The sequence below is a fragment of the Miniopterus natalensis genome, chromosome 15 (genome assembly GCF_054644295.1).
Source record: "Miniopterus natalensis isolate mMinNat1 chromosome 15, mMinNat1.hap1, whole genome shotgun sequence".
Classification (NCBI taxonomy): domain Eukaryota; kingdom Metazoa; phylum Chordata; class Mammalia; order Chiroptera; family Miniopteridae; genus Miniopterus; species Miniopterus natalensis.
The window spans coordinates 4,654,651-4,675,273 of record NC_142095.1 but is presented as its reverse complement, the minus strand read 5'-3'; the positions used below and the strand labels follow the sequence as shown (position 1 = coordinate 4,675,273).

Sequence of the window (20,623 nt, the reverse complement as noted above, 5' to 3'; positions counted from 1 at the left end):
AGGATATTGGATCAAGCCATGCCCACAATGTCACCAGGCAAATATCAAGAACATGGAGACAGACAAATAAGCAAACAAAAGTTAGTAAATGAGGTTATATTTTATTTTATTCACCATATAATACTTGCACCTCTTCCTCCACGAGGGGTTCTGTAGGTTAAGTAAAACAGTTAGTGAACTAAATTACCATTATAGCCATCGAGGGCCTGAGAAACCAAATCCTTCGCGACCGTCTCATAAACCAAGTCTTGGGAAGCATCATGGAGAACTCCATCCACCTTGAACGACCAGTCTGTCTGCTGGTTATTGACAACTCCTCTCCGAGTATCTTTTTCTAAGTGAATATCAATGGTCTAGGAAAAGAGAGGGAGAGAGGGAGAGGGGGAGATAAATTGGCATTTGCTAGAAAACTGGTGTAAAAAAAAAAATCACTGATGGCTAAGGCCTGATCTGAAGGAAACAGAGGAAGTGAGCCTTAGGAAGAACAGGGCCTCCCACGTATGGGCGGATATTCTGGATGATTTCTCAGGGATGGGAGACGGAAGCTCCTGCAGGGAGGCCATACAACCCTGAAGCTGGCAGGGTCAAGCACTGGAGCACTTACCAGTTTCCGCACATCTCTCCCTAGTTTACAGGGTGGTGTCTTGGTCCCCCATCTATGATATGGGGTCAAGCACATTTATCATGTTCTTATTAAACCAGTTTTAGCACAGGGGGGCCCGGGTTAGGCCAGAGAGAACAGCAGGATTGGCGACACAGGCTGGGCTTGTTCTCCACCTAGCTCTCTGGTCACTGACGGGGAGGCCTCAGCATTGTGCTGTGCACCTACTCCCACAGACAAGCAAAGATTTCGAAAAAAATTTTTAGATTTTTAGATCCCTCTATAGCAAGCCACTGTGGCAGCAGCTGGTTTAGGAACATACTGGGGTAGGTCAATGGTACATTCCAACCTTCGCAACCGGGACTTCTGATGCGTACAGACTCTCACTGGAATCTTACACTGGCTGCCCTAACCCAGGAGCCAAAACAGGGCCACACACAGAGAAACTAAGATCCAGAGAGAGAGGCTTGGTTCATTCACACACGAAACTGCTCTGTGCTTCAGTGTCCAAGGAAACTACGTCCAGCAGGGCGCACTTCACGGGGCTGTATGTGAACCTTCTCCCGACTGCCAGGACTTCTGGTGCTTGGGCAGTCTGCCTTGATTTTTTCCCTTAAAGAATGTCTCAGTGCTGCCCACAGCAGATCCACAGATGTTTCCTGAATGAAAACATCCAACTGGAGCTGTCCTAAACCTGTCACAGGCTTCAGAAAGGTTCTCAGGACACTGGTGAGGACATGGGGATGGATAAATCTTCCCAGTTCTCTCAATAAGAGGCTCTCCCACTGCTTTAGTGAGTCTAACAGTCATCGACTTGAGAAATTTCTACTGTACCCCCTCCAGGAGATTAGGTAACAGAAGATCCGATCACCAGGAAGTTTTGTGAGTATGGACAAATGTCAGTTTTTCTGTGTCAGATACAAGGATAAAGGTAAACTTATTAACCATAAAGACAATTAAAAATGGGAGTTTCATGAGTTTCTTCATCAACAGCATCACAGGGGAATGGTTTGGACTTGATGGGCTCTAGAGTCCATCTGAACTTTTACCAATTTTGTCTTAGTCCTTAAAGGGTTGTTTGGAAACGGTCACTCCAGTGAGGTGGGACAGAGAGAGGCCCGGGCAGGTGACAGCAAACACACTGCACTTACTTTGTTGTCATCTCCATATCTGATCATTTTATGAGCAAAGTCATCGGTGGGTCTGACACGGACAAACGCATGAACTTTTTTCTTGGTACTCATTCTAGCTAAAAAGAAAATAGCAAAAATTTCAGTAGTCATCATCAAACAACAATTAGAGGGGGGATGTCACTCACTGAGCAGATGAGAAAGGAGTGATGTACAGTCCAGGGTTTCCTAGCCCACTGGGAGCGGTCTTCCTTCCTACCGCCTAGCATTTCAGTGCTCTACCCACAGGACGGTGCTCAGCAAGTACGTATACATCCTGCTTTACCGGCTGCCTCACCATTTTCCACCAGCGATCCCCCTGAGACTGAAAGAGAAGGCCAAGAACGCTCCTTTCAGTGTCCTAACTGTAGATGTGGTTTCTAGAAATGTTCTGTATCTGAGTCCCCTTACGCTTTGCCTCATTCATTATATTCTCTGTGAAAACACTTACTATGAAAAGCCTTAAAACTAATTCTTTTCTTCATTACCATACATTACTTCACATGCAGCACCTCCTCCTCTACCTCTATCGGATAAACTTAGATCAGAAAAAAGATTCCCTAGATGTATATTTAATCTAGCCCATAATCAAATATTCTTTCTCCTCTGGCACTCCATTGAAGGAAAAATCAGAGCTGGTCCCCTCCTTCCTCTTCTCCTAAAACCTAACTATATTCCCACCATTTTCTTTCAGGTGGAAACACATATATGTGTATTTCTTCATTTATACAATCACAAATAATTACCATGAATAATAAAATGCTAAAATACGTTCGATGGAGCTTCGTGGGATAGGGTGAAAGGAATGCTTATAGATACAAGGGACAGGGCAGCGATTTAGGTAACTGACCTTCCTATTATGCAGGGCTGCCCTGTAATGGGAAAGACTTTCTCAAGGTAAGGGCCATAACAGTAAAGCAAACGCAAGAGATGCTACAAAAGGGGATCCTGTCCAAATAAAGTATAAACATTTTTAAAAGCTGAATTGTATAGCCCTCCCATTGATAACTAAGAAATCTCAGCTTTATTGGATATTAGTCTCATTGTCAAATTACACTAGGCCCTCTCCTGACAGTGTCTGCGTAAAGTATTTAATACTAATTAGAGAGTAAATTTTGGTTCTAGCATTAACATAGAGTGGAGAAGCAAAAGGGTTATTAAGTAGAAGTAATAATTACACGGATTTTTATTGTTTTAAAGGGAACATAAAATGAACTTAAAACAATCAGTTATTTAGGTGCCTCTTATACACTGATAACAAAGGATTAAATATTGAAAGAAAATGTCAAGTGCACTACAAAAAGCTAAGTGAAAACCTATCTCTAATTATCAATTGCACTAAATCTAGTTAAGTCATACTAGAAAACAAGGTAAAGGTACAGTAAAATGTATAAAATAACCTCATTGTTCAAAACTATTGGGAAAACTAACATAATACAATTTTAAAATATTCCAAAGTTTTTAAAATTGTTCCAAAATTTCTAATTTTTATCATATAAATATTTCTAATTTTACATATACATTTTTCTAAGACCAAACTAATATTTTTTTCTTTCCTTGTTTTTGCTTTTTAAAAATAATTTGAGTATCATCAAGTAGTTTATGGTCATGTAGTCCTAAGACTGGGCTCTGAAATTTCAATAATTTCACTTTATAGAACCATAAATATAAAGAAAGAATGTGAACAACTCATTTAGAGTTAATGCTCCAAGTGTACAAAATGACTCTCAACAGAGACAAGGTGGGAGGAGGGTGTATGAGGCGCCACACGCTTCTCTCTCCATCTCCCTGTCAGGTTGGACCAGTTCAATCAGAAAGGAGCCATCTGCCCCTAAAATAACCTGTACTTTCATGGGGCAGGAAAGGAGTTGAGGCTAAAGAAAACTCCTGGATACTTTTGAGAAAGACAACCAGCAAAGGAATTTACCGAATTTATGACGAGTTAGGAAAACATGAGGCATAGGGAGCTGACTCCATTTCACCTTCAAATTGGAAAAAAGCATTATCAACACAGTTATTAAAAAACAAATAGCTTGCTTGGGCTATTGCAAAGCTGATACAATGTTTAATACTTTTAAGAAGTTAATTTTCAAGACCTTTCCTGTAAAGAACAAGTCAGGACAGATTTCCTCTTTTAATTAAATTATTGCACTTTTTTAAAAAGCACATTAAAGAATGTTAACATTTTGCATGCATTATCTAAGAGAGGTAATAAACGATAAAAAGGATTGCGTGTTTTAAAAATATTAATGTTCCTCCACATTTCTAGACACAACTTGTGCTGACCACTTGATTTCCTCTTACAATTATATTAACTCTCAGGTGGTATTAAGTGTCTATAGAAGCAAGTTCAACAGACACAGGCTCTGTCCTTTCTTTTTAGTGTCAATGATGTGGACATAAAACTCTAATCCCAGTTACATGCCCTTCAGATGTTAAATCAAATAAGCAAACATATTACTTTAATATTTGCCTATTGTAAAGTATGTGTCCACCTCCTACCTTCCTTAAGAGATGATTGCATGGAAGTCATTTCTATCATGGGATCATTCAGAACTTTTAATTTTTAGAAAATGAATATGATAGGTATTCAGGTGAGCAAAGACAATGGCTTGTCCAATTTCAGTCTTGAAATCTTTGTCTGCAAAACTGACCTTTAGAAATAAAAAGCTGCAGATAGCTCTAACATGAATCCCAAATTGAGGAAACTGAAGAGAACTCATCTCCAAGTTCACTTTGATCTAGGCTATTGGGAAGTTGGGAGTGGAGGGAGGTGTGTTTCGACTCAAGCAAACACTTAAGCCTCAATCCCTGAAGCTCTGGGAACCACTCCCTGTGCCAGTCTGAGGGCTCATCCTCCTGCCGAGAGTGACCCCTGAAAGGTACCAGGAAGTAGAGCAGCCTCTGGGGGTGGTGCCCACGCCTCCCTCCTGGCAGCCCCCACCCACTGACAGCACAAGGGTAGCACAGGCCAGCTCCAAGCATCACCCTCCCCCCAGAGCCTGCCCCTTCTCTACCATGCAATTTGCCAACATGCACATGCACGTGCAGTCACTCTATTTGTGCTTCCCAAGGCCCTCCCCATGCTCACACCCATGGCTCCAGGCATGCCAGGAGCCATACCCACCAGCCTTCTTTATTAACTACACCCTCCTGCGAGTCTGCTATTCAGCAGCTCAATACCCAGACAATGGGGGACCCCATGCCATCTTGCACTTACTGAAATAATGCTTGTTACTGTTCTTACGTGGCATCATTTCAATGGGTTTCAGCTCCCAAATTAAATTACAAGCTGCTTGAGGGATAGGGCTGTGTGCCTTTTATCTCTTTTGAATCCCCCCTCAATGTCCAGAACAGTGCCCAGCACAGAGCAGGTGATTAAGAAATGGTGGTTCGTGGTGATGGTCATGGTTGGAAGTCAGAGGGTTGCTGAATCTCCATATGTGGGTCCATCTTCGGTCACTACTGAGAGAGTCCCAAGGGGCATACAATGTCACTCCCCTCCCACACCAGCCCCTAAGCCCACAGCCCTTCTAAGAGGACACTTGGTTTCCAAGCACCCCTTTCAAGAAACTATGTTCAAGCCTTCACCACACCCTCCCTTGTAAGTAGGGACCTTCTCCCTCAGGTCCCTGTGGAGAACGCCGCTCTCTCACGGATACTACCCTTAGATATTTCTGGTGTAAATAAGTATACCTCTGAGTGGCCACCAGGAAACCTCCCTGCTGTAGGGGCTCGCGGTTTCCTCCTTTGTTTTAGGGGTAGGAATGAACGGAATTGCCACCACGCGTCTGAAGGTTCGATAAAGGAGTGGGGTCATATGCTGGGACGGTAAGCACCAGGCGGGTCCCTATCTCCCAGGGCTTCTGCCCAGACCAGGGGGTCTCAGGGGAAACCCCCATAGCCACCACAGCGGCAGAAGCGTCTGAACCGCCCCAACACAGGGTCCGAACGCACCCAGCCTTGGGCTAAACAAAAGACTCCGATCCAAGCAGTACTGGCCTTTCTCCCTTCCCGTCACCCAACACGCTGGAGCCCTATGCGGAGTCTGGGAGGCAGCGGGCCTTAGGACCATTCCTGTCCTTCTCTGGAGCACTTTTCTCATCTGTGAAAGCAAAGGGCTCGGACTGGCGATCCTGAAGCCCCCTCCAGTTCGAAAACTGTTAAGTGCGGAAGAGCCCAGAAGGCCTCTGGTCTCCCGCTTCGCGCCCTCTGAACCTCGGGCGCGACGCAGGACGGTCGAGGAGACAGGAAACGGTAGATCCGAAGACCCTAAGCCTCAGCCAGGCTGAAAGGGCCCCCGCGAGGCCGCGCCCTCCTCAGCCCGGGTTTCCCAGATCAGGGAGCCAAGCTGGGAAACTCCCCGGCGGAGCGACGTTCGGATCCAAGCCGCTGCCCGCCGCCGGGGAATACACCCCCTCTCTGACCTCCCTTCACCCCTCCCAGGCCCTAGCTCACCGCTCCGGAGACAGCAGATGCTCCAGCAACGCGACTACAGTAACTGCTGCGAGGGAAAACACTCGCGTCCGGCGGCCAGGCTGTGTACGCCGCCGCCATGGCAACGGGCCGCTTCCGGAGGTTCCGGAAGTATGGAGGTGGGGGCGGAAATGAAGGCTGCGCTCCTCTGTTGAGATACGAGTAAGGTCAGCGCAGAATCGGGGAAACGAGAGATGGGACCGTTGATTCGAGGAAGAATGCGACGGCTGCAGGCGCGAGACCAGGATCGAAGCAGCAAGGGGACGAAGGCCGCCCGTGAACCAGGAAGAGGGGCAGCAGGGCTTCCGGCGCAGAGCCGGCTCCAACTACGGCGGCCGCGCAGGCCCGGCGGGTCCCAGGCCTGCGCCCGAGCGTCGTCGGCGCGCCCCCGCGCCCCGCCCTGCCTAGTCGAGAGCCGGCCGGCCGGCCAGGCCTGCGCAGTCGCGGCGGCGGGTGAAGATGGTGGAGGACGGCGCGGAGGAGCTGGAGGATCTGGTGCACTTCTCCGTGTCCGAGTTGCCTAGTCGCGGCTACGGCGTCATGGAGGAGATCCGGCGGCAGGGCAAGCTGTGCGACGTGACGCTCAAGGTACCGAAGGCTGGGCGGCGCGGGGCTGAGGGAAAAGGGACCGACTGAGGAGGAAAGAGGGGCGGGGCCGGTAGGGGAAGCGAGGTCTAGCGAACGCGGGGTGGGGAAGGGAGGTTTGAGGGCGAGCGGCAGAGGAGGATTGGGGTTGAGTGGGGCGGTGGGCTGGCACAGCCTCAGCCCTGAGAGGGAGAGGCCGAGAGGCGCGCCGCCGAGGCCCTCAGAGTGGGAGACGCCGGGGTGCCCGCCCCCCTTATCTGTCACAGACGAGAGAAAACGCGCTTGCAGCCCCTCCATAGAGGAAGGGGTGGTGGCCATCTCTACATTCTGACGGGCGCCACCGAAGCACCTGCTCTTGTCTCCGTAGACATTGCTTCGTGCCCCTCGAAGTTAGCTTTGTTGTAGAGGCGCAGGCTTTTTCCTGAGCGGTCATTGCTTGCCCTTGATGGTGAGATTACCACCTGTCTCTTAAGAACTTTTAAAATCGGATCTGGAAATCTTTCGAGGTAGACAGCTGCTCTGCCCCACACTGGGAGGTTCACCGCCACCGCCACCGCCGCAAAGGTCGCGGAAAATGGACTGATGGGTTGCGTGGGGCGGGATCTCTTAACCACCGGTTCCCTGCTGGCATTCTGGGCGCGAGAGCCAGCCTTCCTCCTGTGCTTTGCATTCATCCCTGTTGGAGAGGCATGCTGGGCTGCCCCTTGGCCACGCTGCTGAGCCATGTGGAGCCTGGAGCCCTCCAGGTGGGGGGATGCTGCTGCAAGTCGTGTTCACAGTTGGGCTTTGGCTGGAAAGCTCTCGGCATCTGTGGAGGACCCGGTTTAAAAGCAAAACAATACTATACAGAGCTCTTTTTGGCTCTTATTATTTTCTGCAGGGTTAAGGAAACTTTTTCTTCCACAGATTTGAGTCAAACCTCTGGAGACAGTAGAGTAGAATGGCTAAGTGTGACTTTGGTGATTTAAGGATTTGAATTAAAATCCTAGTTGTAACCTTGGGCAAGTTACTTAATTTCTCTGAGCATCGGTTTTCCAAATGCAAAAACAGAGATGATTCCTAATTCTCAGTATTAGTGTGAGGATTAAATGAGGGCATCTGTGGTATTCTTTGCATAATGCCTGGCATAAGTTTTTCATCACTCTTAAGTGTTATAGAACAGAAAGAGTTGGTCCATGTAGCGCTAGCAGTGCCAAACACTAAACACCGAAAATTGCAGTGGAGAAATATTGGCTATTTTATTGATGAATGGCCCCATCCAGGAGAATGGGAAGCTAATGCTCAAGAGCCCGAATCATGTAGGTTACAGATTATATAGGGCAGAGTCACAAGGCACCATGGGTTAGGGTGACTGGGGGCTCTTGCTTCTATATGCAGACCTTCACTTATTCCGCCTGAGTGGTGCCACTCCCTTGTCTTCAGTGGTACCTTCGTTACCCAAGTCTGGAGCCTCTAGTTTATCCTGTCCAGTTTTCTGCTGGGACAGTAGCAGAGCAGTTTCTTGCCTGATGGGGGGACTAGCTGCCTGTTTTCAGGCTTCCTTAATGCCCACACCTCGACAGGAAACCTGTGTGTCTCCAGCAGTGGGGTTTGGGAGGGGATTCGGCAGTGGCTGGCCATCTGCAGCACTCAGTATACTCCATCTAAGTCAGTTACTAATTTGTCCGCTTTTCATGTTCCAAAATTTGATAACATTTCTAATCTCTCTCTCTTTCAGCTTCTTTTTCTTTGGGAGCTTTGCTATTCCTTTATTGTCAGTCTGAGAGGTAGTGCACATAGCACAGACTTGAGCCTGACTGCCTGGGTTTAAATCCTGGCTCTGCCACTTATTGGTCGTTCCTTAAACCCTGATGATTCAGTTCCTCCATCTGTAAAATGGGGATCTTCACCTACCTAATAAAAGTGTTAAGGTTTTGCCCTGGCCGGGTAGCTCAGTTGGTTAGAGCGTGGTCCCAACACACCAAGGTTGCAGGTTTAATCCCCGGTCAGGGCACATACAAGAATGAACTAATAAATGCATAAATAAGTGGAACAAAAAAATCAGTCCTTCTGTGTGTGTGTGTGTCTGTGTGTCTGTGTCTCCCTCTCCCTCTCTCTAAAATCAATAATTTTTTTTTAAAGTGTTAAGTCCTAGCCAGTTTTGCTCAGTGGTTAGAGCATTGGCCTGCGGACTGAGGGTCTGGGGTTCAATTCTGGCCAAGGGCATGTACCTGGGTTGCAGGCTCAATCCCAACCTGGGCCACACGGGAGGGTCAGCCAATCGTGTCTCTCTCACATTAATGTTTCTCTCTCCCTTCTACTCTTTCTGAAAAGCAGTGGAAAAAATATCCTCGGGTGAGAAATAAAAATAAAAAAATGAAAAAAATGAAAGCGAAGAACTCTCCCTCTCCCCAAAATAGTGTATGTATAATGTTGCATTCAGTCTTGAGAGCAGTTCCCCTGAAGCCCATCTTTGGATCTTGGGTCATGAATCCAACTGAGTAGTATTCTGTCAGAAAAAGCCCATGGTCCTTCCTCTTGGCAAGTCATTTTATCCTAATGGTTACAAGGATAGTAGTGCAAGCATTCTTGGCAACCTGTAGCATAAGGCTTAGTCTGGATACAAAGGCTTGCATCCACAGAGACCCTCAGCTCTTCCTTCCAACATTTGGGTTCATCTTTCCACGGGGCCACCTGGAGCCAAGTGCTCAGGCCACATCTGTCAGGTTCATCTGGGTCCAGGAAGTTGGGCAGACTCCCCAGATTCAATGAGTGTTCTCCACAACTTCTCATTCATGAGATCTAGACCCACCAAATTCATTATTTCTATTCTCCCTCACCTCACTTCTTCCTTTTTCTTTCTTTGTGAGAGCAGAACCTGGTCACGAAACCTGCAGACTATTTGCTGACCCTTACACTTAGGAGAGCTTAGGAGGGAGGCGTGGTCTTGCATCTGGACATATACATCACTGCCCCCCCCCCACCACCACCACACACACACTCTGTTTTGCCATCATTGATAAATGGCTCCTCAAAGATCTGCTGGTATCAGTCTTCCCAGCATTTCCTCAAGGTCCTTGCTGAGGTTTTGAACCCAGATCTGAGGATTTAGCCTCCAGAAGGAAAGTCTTTTTCATGGGTGAAAGGCACAGTATTAGAATAAAGTATTAGAATATTTCCTTTTGGCCCACTAAATCCAGATATATAATTTTCGCTAAAACTGGCTTCAAGAGCCACACATTTGATTCTGGAATCTTGCCTAATTTGTCACACTGATTTTGTGATGAAACAGTAGGTGGAGAAGGCTATCAGGAAGTGAAGTGAGGACTTGTTGGTGCATGCCAGTTTTATGTTATGTGTAATGCAGTGAGCAACACAGGTATAATTATAGAGCTAGAATAATCATATTAAAAGGAGTCGTGGAGGTTTTGTATCAAAACCATTTATTTTACAGATGCAAAAACCCTGAGGCTTAGAGATATTAAGGGATTGCCCGAGGAAAAAGCTATATTATCTCAGCTCCAACACAGCTGTTTGTTAGTGGAAGCCATGCTTTTACATCCTCTGTAGAATTACTCACCTGCCCTGTTGATGGCATGAAGCAAATCAGGGAACAAACATCATCTGCAGTGTTATCCCAGAGTACGGTGGGCAGTGATGTATGTGTCCAGATGCAACACCACTCTTTTGTCGCGTGAGTGAAGAAAGATGGAGGCTTTCTCTGCTAGACTTCTGGACATACTGAATTCTTGATTCCTTTGATTTTGAAATGACACCATATTGGAAAACTTGTGCTTCTGATTACAGTTCACTCCCAGGGTTTTCTGCTGGCTCTTTTCAGGTAGTGGTGTTTATTTTCAGCCTTGCCTCTTTTTAATGAGCAGTTAGAACTGAGGGGAAGAACATGCGTTTTGAGAGGATGTGCTCTTGTGATGTGAATTCATATGCATCCAAAAGTCAGTTTTGCTCTCTTTCTTCAAGTTATGTTGTAGGCAATGCTATTGAATTTGGACACCAATTAGATGAATGAGAGAGCTTGATGCTGCCTGACACATGGGTGGGAAGAGAGTTGGAGGAATCTTGGAAATCAGTCACCAACCAAGCAACCTTCATGGGGTTCACCCTGAGACTTCTGGAGCTTGGCCGGCTGGCTGGGTAATTTAAGAAGCTTGTGTCTGGAGATGTTTCTTACTGTAGGTGGTTTCTTTATTATTTTGTACGAGACTCCACTGTTAACCTTGTAGGCTGGTTGATGGAAAATGAGACCACATTGTTTTTCTAAAGGTGTGTTCTGAGCCCCTCCTAAATTACAAGTATGGCATCTACTTTCCTACTTTTGATTTGTTGAGTGTTGCCACTCCCATTGCCTCCTTAGTATGTTACCAGCCAGCTTCCCCCACAGTTAGTTTAGTAACGCCTTTTCTACCCAGACAGCTGATCATATCACCACTTGTTTCCAGTTGGGGAGAATGAACCAATATGTGTGACCCAAGAGTTGGCAAGCATTTTCTGTAAAGAGCCAGATAGTAAATATTTTAGGATTTGTGGGTCATACAGTTTCAGTTGCAATTACTCAACTCTGGTGGTGTAGCACCAAAGCAGCTGTACACAGTACATAAGTGAATGGGTATGGCTGTGTTCTATTAAAACTTTATTTACAAAAACAGGCATGGGCCAGATCCATTGGCTCTAGTTGGCTCACTCCTGTTGTATACTGATATGGCCTTTGTAAAGTTTAAGGCTTTTGGAGTAGGTTACCCTTGCTTTATTGTCCCAGCATACACTTCTTCAGTTTCAACACAGTATCTAGAAATTGGAAGCATCTCTTGTTAAAGAGTATAGATGAACCAGAAGTGGAGAACCCTTTTTTCCAGCTCACTGCAGGTGATCATGGGAATATCCTGGTTGGTGACTGAATAACTGACGTAGGAGAAGTTACTGTTAAAATTTGCATCTTATCTTTAAAGTCTTGTAGCTCTGTTGGAGCTTGAAGCAGACTATTTCCAAAGCATTAACTAAAGATACCATGCTCCCTTTCTCAGTTGAAGCTGAGGATGCTTAGCTGTTTGCAGAATGGCAGGCCAGAGGAGACCGTGATGGCTCCTGTGCTCCGGTGGACCTGACCAGCTGTGTTCAGGGCCATGAAGGTAAGGGCCGGAGTTTGGGCTTTTGGCAGGCGAAGTAGATCAGTATTTCAAATAGGGCCCAGTATTTCTGGGCATAGTGTGCTCCATATCTGATCAGAACACAAACATGCCTTCAAAAGAGAAGCTCAGGAACGGGTATTTGTGCACCCGCATTCCCAGGGGCCTTAGTCACAGAAGCCGAAAGGTGGAAGCAACCTAGGGTGCATCAGTGGCTGACGGGGTAAACAAAATGTTCGCTTTGCTCCATACACACAATGGAATGTTATTCAGCCTTAAAGAGGAAGGAGATTCCAATACATGCTGTAACATGGAAGAACCTAAAAGACATTATGCTAAGTGAAATAAGCCAGTCACAAAAGGACAAATATTGTATGATTCCACTTAAAAGAAGTAACTAGAGTCGTCACATATTTACAGAAAGAAAGTGGACTGGTCATTGCTTAGGGGCTGGGGGAGTTGGGAATGGGGAAATTAGTGTTTAATGGGTACAGAGTTTCAGTTTGGGAAGATGAAAGGTTCTGGAGATGGATGGTGGTGATGGTTGCACAACAGTGTGAATGTGCTCAATGCCACTGAACTGTACACTTAAACATGGTTATAATGGCCCTGGCCAGGTGGCTCGGTTCGTTGGAGCTTTGTCCTGTACGCCAAAAGGTTGCAAGTACGATTCCTGTGCAGGGCCCATACCTAGGTTACAGGGTTTGATCCCTGGTTGGGCCTCATACAGGAGGCAACCGATCAATGTTTCTGTCTCACGTTGATGTTTCTCTCTCTCTCTGTCTCTCTCCCTGTCCTCTCTCAGTCTCTCCTCCCCCCTTCCCCTCTCCTTCTCTCCCTTCCTCTCTCTCTAAAAATATCAATAAACTTATCCTTTGGTGAGGATTTTAAAAAAAGATTAAAATGGTAAATTTTATGTTATGTATATTTTACCACAATAAAAAAAAGAGCCCTGGCTGGTGTGGCTCAGTTGGTTGGGCGTCAGCCCTTTCACGGAAAGGTTGCTGGTGTGATTCCCAGTGAGGGCACATGCCTGGGTTGCAGGCTTGATCCCCAGTAGGGAGCGTGATGGTTCCATCTCACGTGGATGTTTTTCTCTCTCCCTCTCCCTTCCTCCTCTAAAAATCAATAAAAAAGTAAAAAAGAGCTAATAAGCTCAAGAAGAGTTGTTACCAGGTAGGCAAGTGAGATTGCTTATAGTGCTTTGAAACACTGAAAAGAGAATCTGTCTCTGTATCCAAACCCACTGGTCAGAAATGTTTGACGCTAAAGAGTAATCTTTTCTGTTCTTTAACTTTTGTAGCATGCCATCTCAGCTGTTAAGAGTCAAGTTTTATTAGCTCAGTCGGGTAGCTGCACTTCAAATGGTCGCATAAAAGGAATCGACTTCTAATAGGTGCATATTTAAGTGGTGCACTCAAGTCATAAGCTTAATTTTCCTGTGCCGATTTTTAAAATCTAAATGTCACACAAGATAAAGGGACCGAGAGTGCTCTTTTTGTTAGAGGAACCAGAGCCAGCCTCTCAGTAGATCGGAGTGAAGTGAGGGAGTGATCCATGAGCATATTTGAAGGAAGAGTCTAGAGCCCTGAGGCAGGAGCATACTTGGTATTTTGGAGAAGCAGCAAGCTGCTGGTGTGATGAGAATAGTGACCCAGGAGAAAAGTGTAAGGACCTGAGGTTGGAGAGAGCGGCCCCCAAGCCCAGTATAGTTTCTTGCGTGGTATAGTATACTTGTTTAAAGAGTGAGTGAGTGAATGAATGAAGGTGGACAGTATTTATTCACTTATTTATTTTTGAATGCAGATCAGGGCAGGGAGTTAGGGGTGGTGCCTAAGAAAGGTAGGATACTTTTTCCATAGTTCATGGAAAGAGCACAGCGTTTCACCTGTACCTTCCCCTGCTTTTCCCCTTCAGGAGAGAGGATGCTAATTTGCAGAGCAAGAAAGACCAATTTTGGCTTTTTCGTAAAGGAACTCCTGTTGTTCTGCATCACAGGGAGAATAGGAAGGAGAGCAGAGGGAGCAGAGCTACTCAGCTCTTGGTGGTTTTCAAAGGTGCTCCTGCCCATGGGGTAAAGCTCATCCTTTCCCTGCCGTGTCCATACCATAGGCCCTGACTTGAAATCAGCAAGACATCTAGGGAGAACCAGGGGGCACGGGGGTGCAGGAATGGCAGGTGGTGGCTGGTTTTCAGTAGGATTAAGGGAAGGACTGCTGATTTAACTGAATCTACGATTATTCTAAGCTGCTCACAGAAATCCGTCACCGCCATCTATGAGACGTAAGAGGGAGAAGCTTGAGGATGTCCTATTGGTGCTGACTGCCATTCCTGGTTGCCTTTTCTAGGACCGCTAGCTATGTTCTTGATATTCAAGGTCCTCCAGACTTGGCCTCCTCTCTGCCTTTCTCCCCTAGTTGCCCGTGGTCTCCTCCTGCTGGCTGTCTCTTCATGACCCGGGTTCTCCCGTTTCTGGGTCTTCGCTCTAGTATTCCTTTGGCTTGGAGTAACCACCCACATGTGCCAGCAGAATCCTACCCATGCTTCAAGGCTCCTTTCATATTTTTCTCAAGGGGAGAGAAATGGCCAAACATTCCTTCCTTTGTTCTCTTCAGGCACTTTGCTTTTGTGTCTTTTCAGCACTGTCTTGTGATCATAAGCCTGTACTTCTGTCTCCCTGCCAACCTGTATGTTTCTGGTAGACAGAGGCCTGTGCCATCTGCTTTATTTTGCCCTGCCCTGTCACCGTAGGGGGTTGTTGTGTGAACTCCCATCTCTCTGAAGATCATCTTCTCATATCCCTCCAGGTGCAGTTACTCGCTCCCTCTTCTGTTGTACCTTCACCCCTCGTTACTTATTATCATTGTACCAATAGGATCAGCATTGCCTGAGAGCCTGTTAGAAATGCAGATTCCCAGGTCCCGCCTCAGACCTACTGAGCTGGAATCTGGTGGCTCTTCCACCCTGTGCACAGGAAGGTTTGAGAATCATTGCCTTAACACTCCCCCTCCTCCCCATACCACACTGAACAGAGTATAGACGTGCTTGAGTATCCCTCCCCCTCTGTGTTGAGTTTCCAAAGCATCTGTCTAGCACAGTTGTTGGCACGTGTCAGGTGCTAAGAAGTGTTTGCTGAATTACGCTAAAGGGCCCCTGGCATTATGTTTGAGATGCTCCTTCAGTCAACATGTTATTGAAGTGCATTTAACTGTGCCAGTGCTTTGCTAGGTGCATGAGGCACCCTGCTGTGAGTGGGCGTTAGCCCCTATCTTTGGCATTTAAAGATTGGTGGGGGAGATAGATACCTATCAATTCATTATGAGATAAGGCAAAGTGTGATAAATTCTGTAACTGCACAGGTATTAACAGAGGCCTAAGGGAATACCAAAGGAATGGCAGTTATTTCCAGATCAGAGGATTTGTGGTGGTTTCATGGAGAAGATGATGTCTGATGGGTACCTTGCAGGATGTATAGGACTTTGATAGACAGACACTGTGGGAAGAGGCATTCCAGGCTGGGAGAGCCTGCTCCAGGGCCCAGGCATGAAAGTCCACATATAGGATATTTCTTGAGCAAGGAAGACACAGAGGAGTAAGCTGGAAGGTGTGACTGGGGAGGTGGGTTGGATGCAGACTGAACTTCAGCTCTCATGGTGAGGAACATCTGCAATCATATGTTGTTGGTACAATTAGGTGTTCAGTGGTTTTTGTGGACACTGCCCTCTTAACTTTCTCCTCTCCCATTCCACCTTGCTGAGCATGGGTGGGAGGCAAGGGAGGATTTAGAAGAGGTGGGACAGGCCTGAATGTTTTAGTTTGCATTGGATCATAGCCCCAGGCCTTTTTTTTTTTTTTGTAGTGCTAGATGGTCAGCCACTTCCTCCCTCACCCCCTTTCAGAGCCCTGTTACACAGTGGGGTCCCCTAAGTCAGAAAGACCCAAGCTCCATCAATAGAGGGTTTCAGACAGTGTGCTTTAAAATGCCATCAGAACCCCAGACTGAGCCCAGTATGTTTTATTATACTTGCTGTCTGTTTTCCAACCCCGTGGGTTTGTGAGGATTAATAATAATACAAGAATAAGCTATGTTTCTCATTCTCACAACTATAAACCGATTTTTGCCCTCTCCTGTACACACACACACACACATATCCTACTAGTTCTGTTTATCTGGAGAACCTTGATTAATACAGTGAGTGACCTAGTTCTTCTGCAACTTCACCAGCATTTGGTATTATCACTATTTTTTAATTGTGGCCATTTTGTGTAATGTGTAGTGATATCTCATTGTGATTTTAATTTGCACTTCTTAATGGGCAATGTTGTTGAACATCTTTTCATGTATATCCTTTTTGTGTATCCTTTTTGATGAAATGCTTCTTCATGTCTTTTGCCCATGTTTCTCATTGGATTGCTTTTGTTTGTTTTTTTACTGTCGAATTTTTAGAGTTCTTTATATATATATATTTTTTTGTTCAGGACTCTTACTTGACAAATGTGTCAAAATATATTATTAAATAGTATTAAGTCCTGTTATTAAAGAGTATTATTTGTAATACTTTTATGATTTCATCACAGCTCTGAGTGTGCATTGGGAGGATTTCTACACTAGCCTACTCTGCCATTTGGATGAAACTGGGAATCTCCTGCTTATTCAGATGTGGGGAAGCCTGTTTCTACCATACAGAAAACACTTTTTCCTGATCCCTTTCCTTGGATTCCTGCAGAGGAAGGACAGGAGACCCCCAAGACCTGAGCCCTTAGTGAGATCCTACTGACTCCTCTAATAATGAATAAGATCCTTTCCTTTCTTTTTGTATCATTTAATTTTGGGAAGAAAAAAAAAAAAGACTTTTCTAAGTTCAGTCTAAGTCTTCCCATTTTATAGCAGATAAAGTTGAGGCCCAGAGAAACTAGGTCCTTGTTTAATTGGCAAATAAAACTTATCTATTTATATTGCAGGTTTGCAAATATTTTTCCCATTCTGTAGGTTTTATGGGTCTTTCACAGAGCAAAAAATTGTGATATAATTTATCAATTTTTTTATGGTGTCATTTAATGCATTTACAATGGCCCTAGCCGGTTTGGCTTAGTTAGAACATCAGCCTGCGGACCAAAGGGTCCCGGGTTTGATTCTGGCCAAGGGCACGTACCTTGATTTTAGGCTTAATCCCCGGCCCTAGTAAGAGTGCATACAGGAGGTAACCAATCGATGTGTCTCTCTCACATCAATGTCTCTCTCTCTCTCTCCCTTACACTCTCTCTGGAAAGCAATGGAAAAAATATCCTCAGGTGAGGATTAAAAAAATTTAAAAATGCATTTGCAGTGTTCTGTAACTATCATGTCTGCCTATTAACAAAACACTTTGTCACCCGAAACAGGACACCACAGCCATTAAGCAGTAATTCCTCATTGCCCCTTCCCCAGCCCCTGGTTGTCTCTATTCTGTTTTCTGCCCCTATGATTTTGCCTATTCTAGACCCCTCCTGTAAGTGGAATCATACAATATTGTCCTTTTATGTCTGGTTTGTTTCACTTAGTGTAATGTTGTCAAGGTTCATCCATGTTGTAGTATGTATTAGAATTTCATTCCTTTCTCAAAAAATAGGCTTTATTTTTTAGAGTAGTCTTGGCTTCACTGCAAAACTGAGCAGAAGATACAGAGCTCCCATATACCTGTGGCATTCAATATCCCTGCTATTAATATCCTGCACCACAGTGGTACATTTGTTACAGTCGTTGAACCTACATTGACACATTTTTGTTACCCAAAGTCCGTAGTTTACATTAGGGTTACTCCTGTTATTGTAGGTTATATGACTTTTGACAAATATATAATGACATGTATCTGCCATTACAGCATCCTACAGAGTAGTTCCACCCTAAAGAAAAGGAATCTGAGCTTCACCTCTTTATCTCCTCTCCCCCTAACCCCTGACAATCACTGATCCTTTTACCGTCTCCATAGTTCTGCCTTTTCCAGAATACCGTGTATCTGGAATCATACAGTATGTAGCCTTTTCAGATTGGTTTCGTTCACTTGGTATCATGCATTTAAGGTTCCTCCACGTCTTTTCATGGCTTGATAGCTCATTTCTTTTTAGTGCTGAATAATATTCCCTTGTCTGGATGGACCACAGTTTATCCATTCGCCTACTGAAGGACATCTTGGTTGCTTCTCCAAGTTTTGGCAATTGTGACTACAGCTGCTGTAAACATTCATGGGTAGGTTTTTGTTGGACATAGGTTTTTAAATCCTTTGGGAGAATCCCAAGGAGCGTGATTGCTAGATCATATGGTAAGAATAGGTTTTGTTTTGCAAAAAACTGCCAAACTGTTTTCCAAAGTGGCTGTACCATTTAGCACTACTACCAGCAGTGCACAGGGTTCCTATTTTGCCACATCTTTGCCCACACTTGTTATTTTTTGGAATTTTTTTTTTAAATAGCTATACTCGTGGGTGTAAAGTGGTTTCTTATTGTGGTTTTGATTTGCATTTCCCTGCTGACTGGTGTCTAAAAATCTTTTTATGTGCTTATCGGCCATTTGCCCTTTATTCTTCTTGTTCAAGATTTTGGCTATTTTAGTTCCTTTGCCTTTGCATGTAAATTTTACAATAATCTTGTCTATCTACCAAAATAGTCTTACTGGGATTTTGATAGGAATTGCATCAAATCTTTACATTAATTTGGCAAGTACTGACATCTTTATTGTGTTGAGTGTTGTAACCCTTGAACTCAGAATATCATTCCTTTTGTTTAGATCTTTTATTCCTTTCATCAGCATTTTGTAGCTCACAAGTCCTGTACATTAGTTTGTTAGATTTACGCCTAAGTATTTCATTTTTGTGAGTGATTATATATGTAAATTATTAAATCTGGCTTCCACATGTTAATTGCTAGTATGTGGAAATACAGTTGACTTTTGTATGTTGGTCTTGTGTCCTGTGACCTTGTATTCTGTGACATGGCTGAACTCACTAGTTCTAGGTAGGTTGTTTTATTTCTTTACTTGTTTGTTTTTTTATAGATTGCTTTGGATTTTCTACATAAACTTTCATGTCATTGGTAAACAGGGATGGTTTTATTTCTAGTTTCTGATCTTTGTTCTTTTTATTTCATTTTGTCGCCTTACTGCACTGGCTACAAATTCCAGGGCCTGTTGAATAGCACTGGTGAGAGTGGACATCCTTGCCTTTTTCTGCATCTTATGGGAGAGCATTCAATCTTTTACCAATAAGTCTGATGCTAGCTAAAGATTTTTGTAGATGTTCTTTATCAAGTTGAGGAAATTTCTCTCTGTTCCTAGTGTTTTGAGAATATTTATGATGAATCATTGTTGAATTTTGTCAAATGCTTTTCTTATATCAGTTGAGAAGATTGTGTGTCTTTTCTTTATTTAGCCCGTTAATATGGTAGATTACATTGATTGATTTTTAAATATTGAACTTGTCTTGGATCTCCAGAATAAACTCTACTTGGTCGCGATATATAATTTTTTATATGTCACTGAATTTTATTTGCTGATATTTTGTTAAGGATTTCTGCATTTATATTCATGAGAAGTATTGGTCTGTTGTTTTCTTTGCGCTGCCTTTGTCTAGTTTTGGTATTAAGCTAATACTGGCTTCTTAAAATGAACTACTTGTTCCCTCCTTTTCTATTTTTTGGAAGAGATTGTTTAGAATTGTTAATATTTTAAAAATATTCAATGGAATTTCTAAGGAGCCTGGAGTTCTCCTTTTTGGGAGTTTTAAAATAACAAATTTAATTTCCTTATTAATTACAGGGCTATTAAAATGATCAGGGTATCACCCTGGCTGAGTGGCTGAGTTGGTTGGAACATTGTCCTGTGCACCAAAAGGTTGTGGTTCGATTCCTGGTCAGGGCACATACCTAGGTTTTGGGTTCAATCCCCCGTCAGGGTGAGTAAAGGAGACAACTGATTGATGTTTCTCTCACATCAGTGTTTCTCTCTCCCTTCCTTTCTCTCTAAAAATCAGTATAAACATATCCTCGGGCGAGGATTAAAAAAATAAAATGATCAGGGTATCATTACAGTGGGAGAAAAGGAAGGTGGAGTTGTGGGGAAGGAGCAACATTTCTTCAAAATCTACTGTCTACACTTGCAGAGGAGGAACTAAATGGCCCCTGTTCCTATTTTTCTAACGTCAGGCAGGTCACATACCTCAGAGTTATGATGGGAATTCAGATGGTGGGTTTGGTTATCTCTATCCAGAGTAATGATGGCATTTCCAAGAAAGTAAACTCTTAGGAATTTAACAAATGAGTCATCAATGCAGAAGATTTTTGTTGACTATTTCTGTGTGCACCTCAGCCTTCCCAGTCAATAAAACACAGTGCTTGCTGTATGCTTTTGATACCTGTATTGGGTGCCTGCACCAAGGTGTTTTTACACATGGGGCCTTTAACTCCTGACTGGTTAGTAGAATGGGGGCCTTGAGGCACCACAAGAGCCCAGTCAGAGCTGAATGAAGCCACCTTTAGTTTTAGCCCATTGATTAAGTCCAGGAAAAAAGATTCTCCTTTTCTGAATTCTCCCAGGGCTTTGTCTGGACAGCAGGGCTCAGACACCTGGCTCATAATGGCAGAACTAGCCTCAGTAAGACCAACCATTTATTAGCTCATGTAATCAGACTGGAGAAAAG

The 20,623-nt window shown here is 44.5% G+C and overlaps 2 protein-coding genes across 4 annotated transcripts in view; one reads left to right on the top strand and one right to left on the bottom strand.

Annotated features, from left to right (window-relative positions):
- Positions 1-82: 82 nt before the first annotated feature.
- On the bottom strand, positions 83-6,457 carry LOC148091391 (kinesin-like protein KIF9). 2 transcript variants are annotated; one of them, XM_087824796.1, is made up of 3 exons: positions 6,229-6,457; positions 1,753-1,850; positions 83-353 (listed from the first exon to the last, which is right to left on the bottom strand). In XM_087824796.1, the coding sequence occupies exons 2-3, from the start codon at positions 1,843-1,845 to the stop codon at positions 171-173; spliced, it is 276 nt and encodes a 91-aa protein (XP_087680922.1). In that variant the 5' UTR covers positions 1,846-1,850; positions 6,229-6,457; the 3' UTR covers positions 83-170. The 2 variants fall into 2 exon arrangements, with proteins under 2 accessions (XP_087680922.1, XP_087680921.1); XM_087824795.1 differs by lacking the exon at positions 6,229-6,457 and having other exon boundaries at positions 1,753-2,012.
- A 248-nt stretch (positions 6,458-6,705) lies between these two features.
- KLHL18 (kelch like family member 18) overlaps positions 6,706-20,623 on the top strand; it is a 39,648-nt gene continuing 25,730 nt past the window's right edge. For both annotated transcript variants that reach the window (XM_016202721.2, XM_087824794.1), the window contains exon 1: positions 6,706-6,834. In XM_016202721.2, coding sequence (XP_016058207.2) covers positions 6,706-6,834 — 129 coding nt within the window. The remainder of the gene's footprint in view (positions 6,835-20,623) is intronic.

Excerpts from the sequence above, each read along its gene's own strand:
- LOC148091391 (XM_087824795.1), bottom strand. The coding sequence starts at position 1,887 with ATGATGACTACTGAAATTTTTGCTATTTTCTTTTTAGCTAGAATGAGT. Across the intron at positions 354-1,752 it reads GATATGGAGATGACAACAAA|ACCATTGATATTCACTTAGA; the intron begins GTAAGTGCAGTG and ends CTCTTTTCCTAG.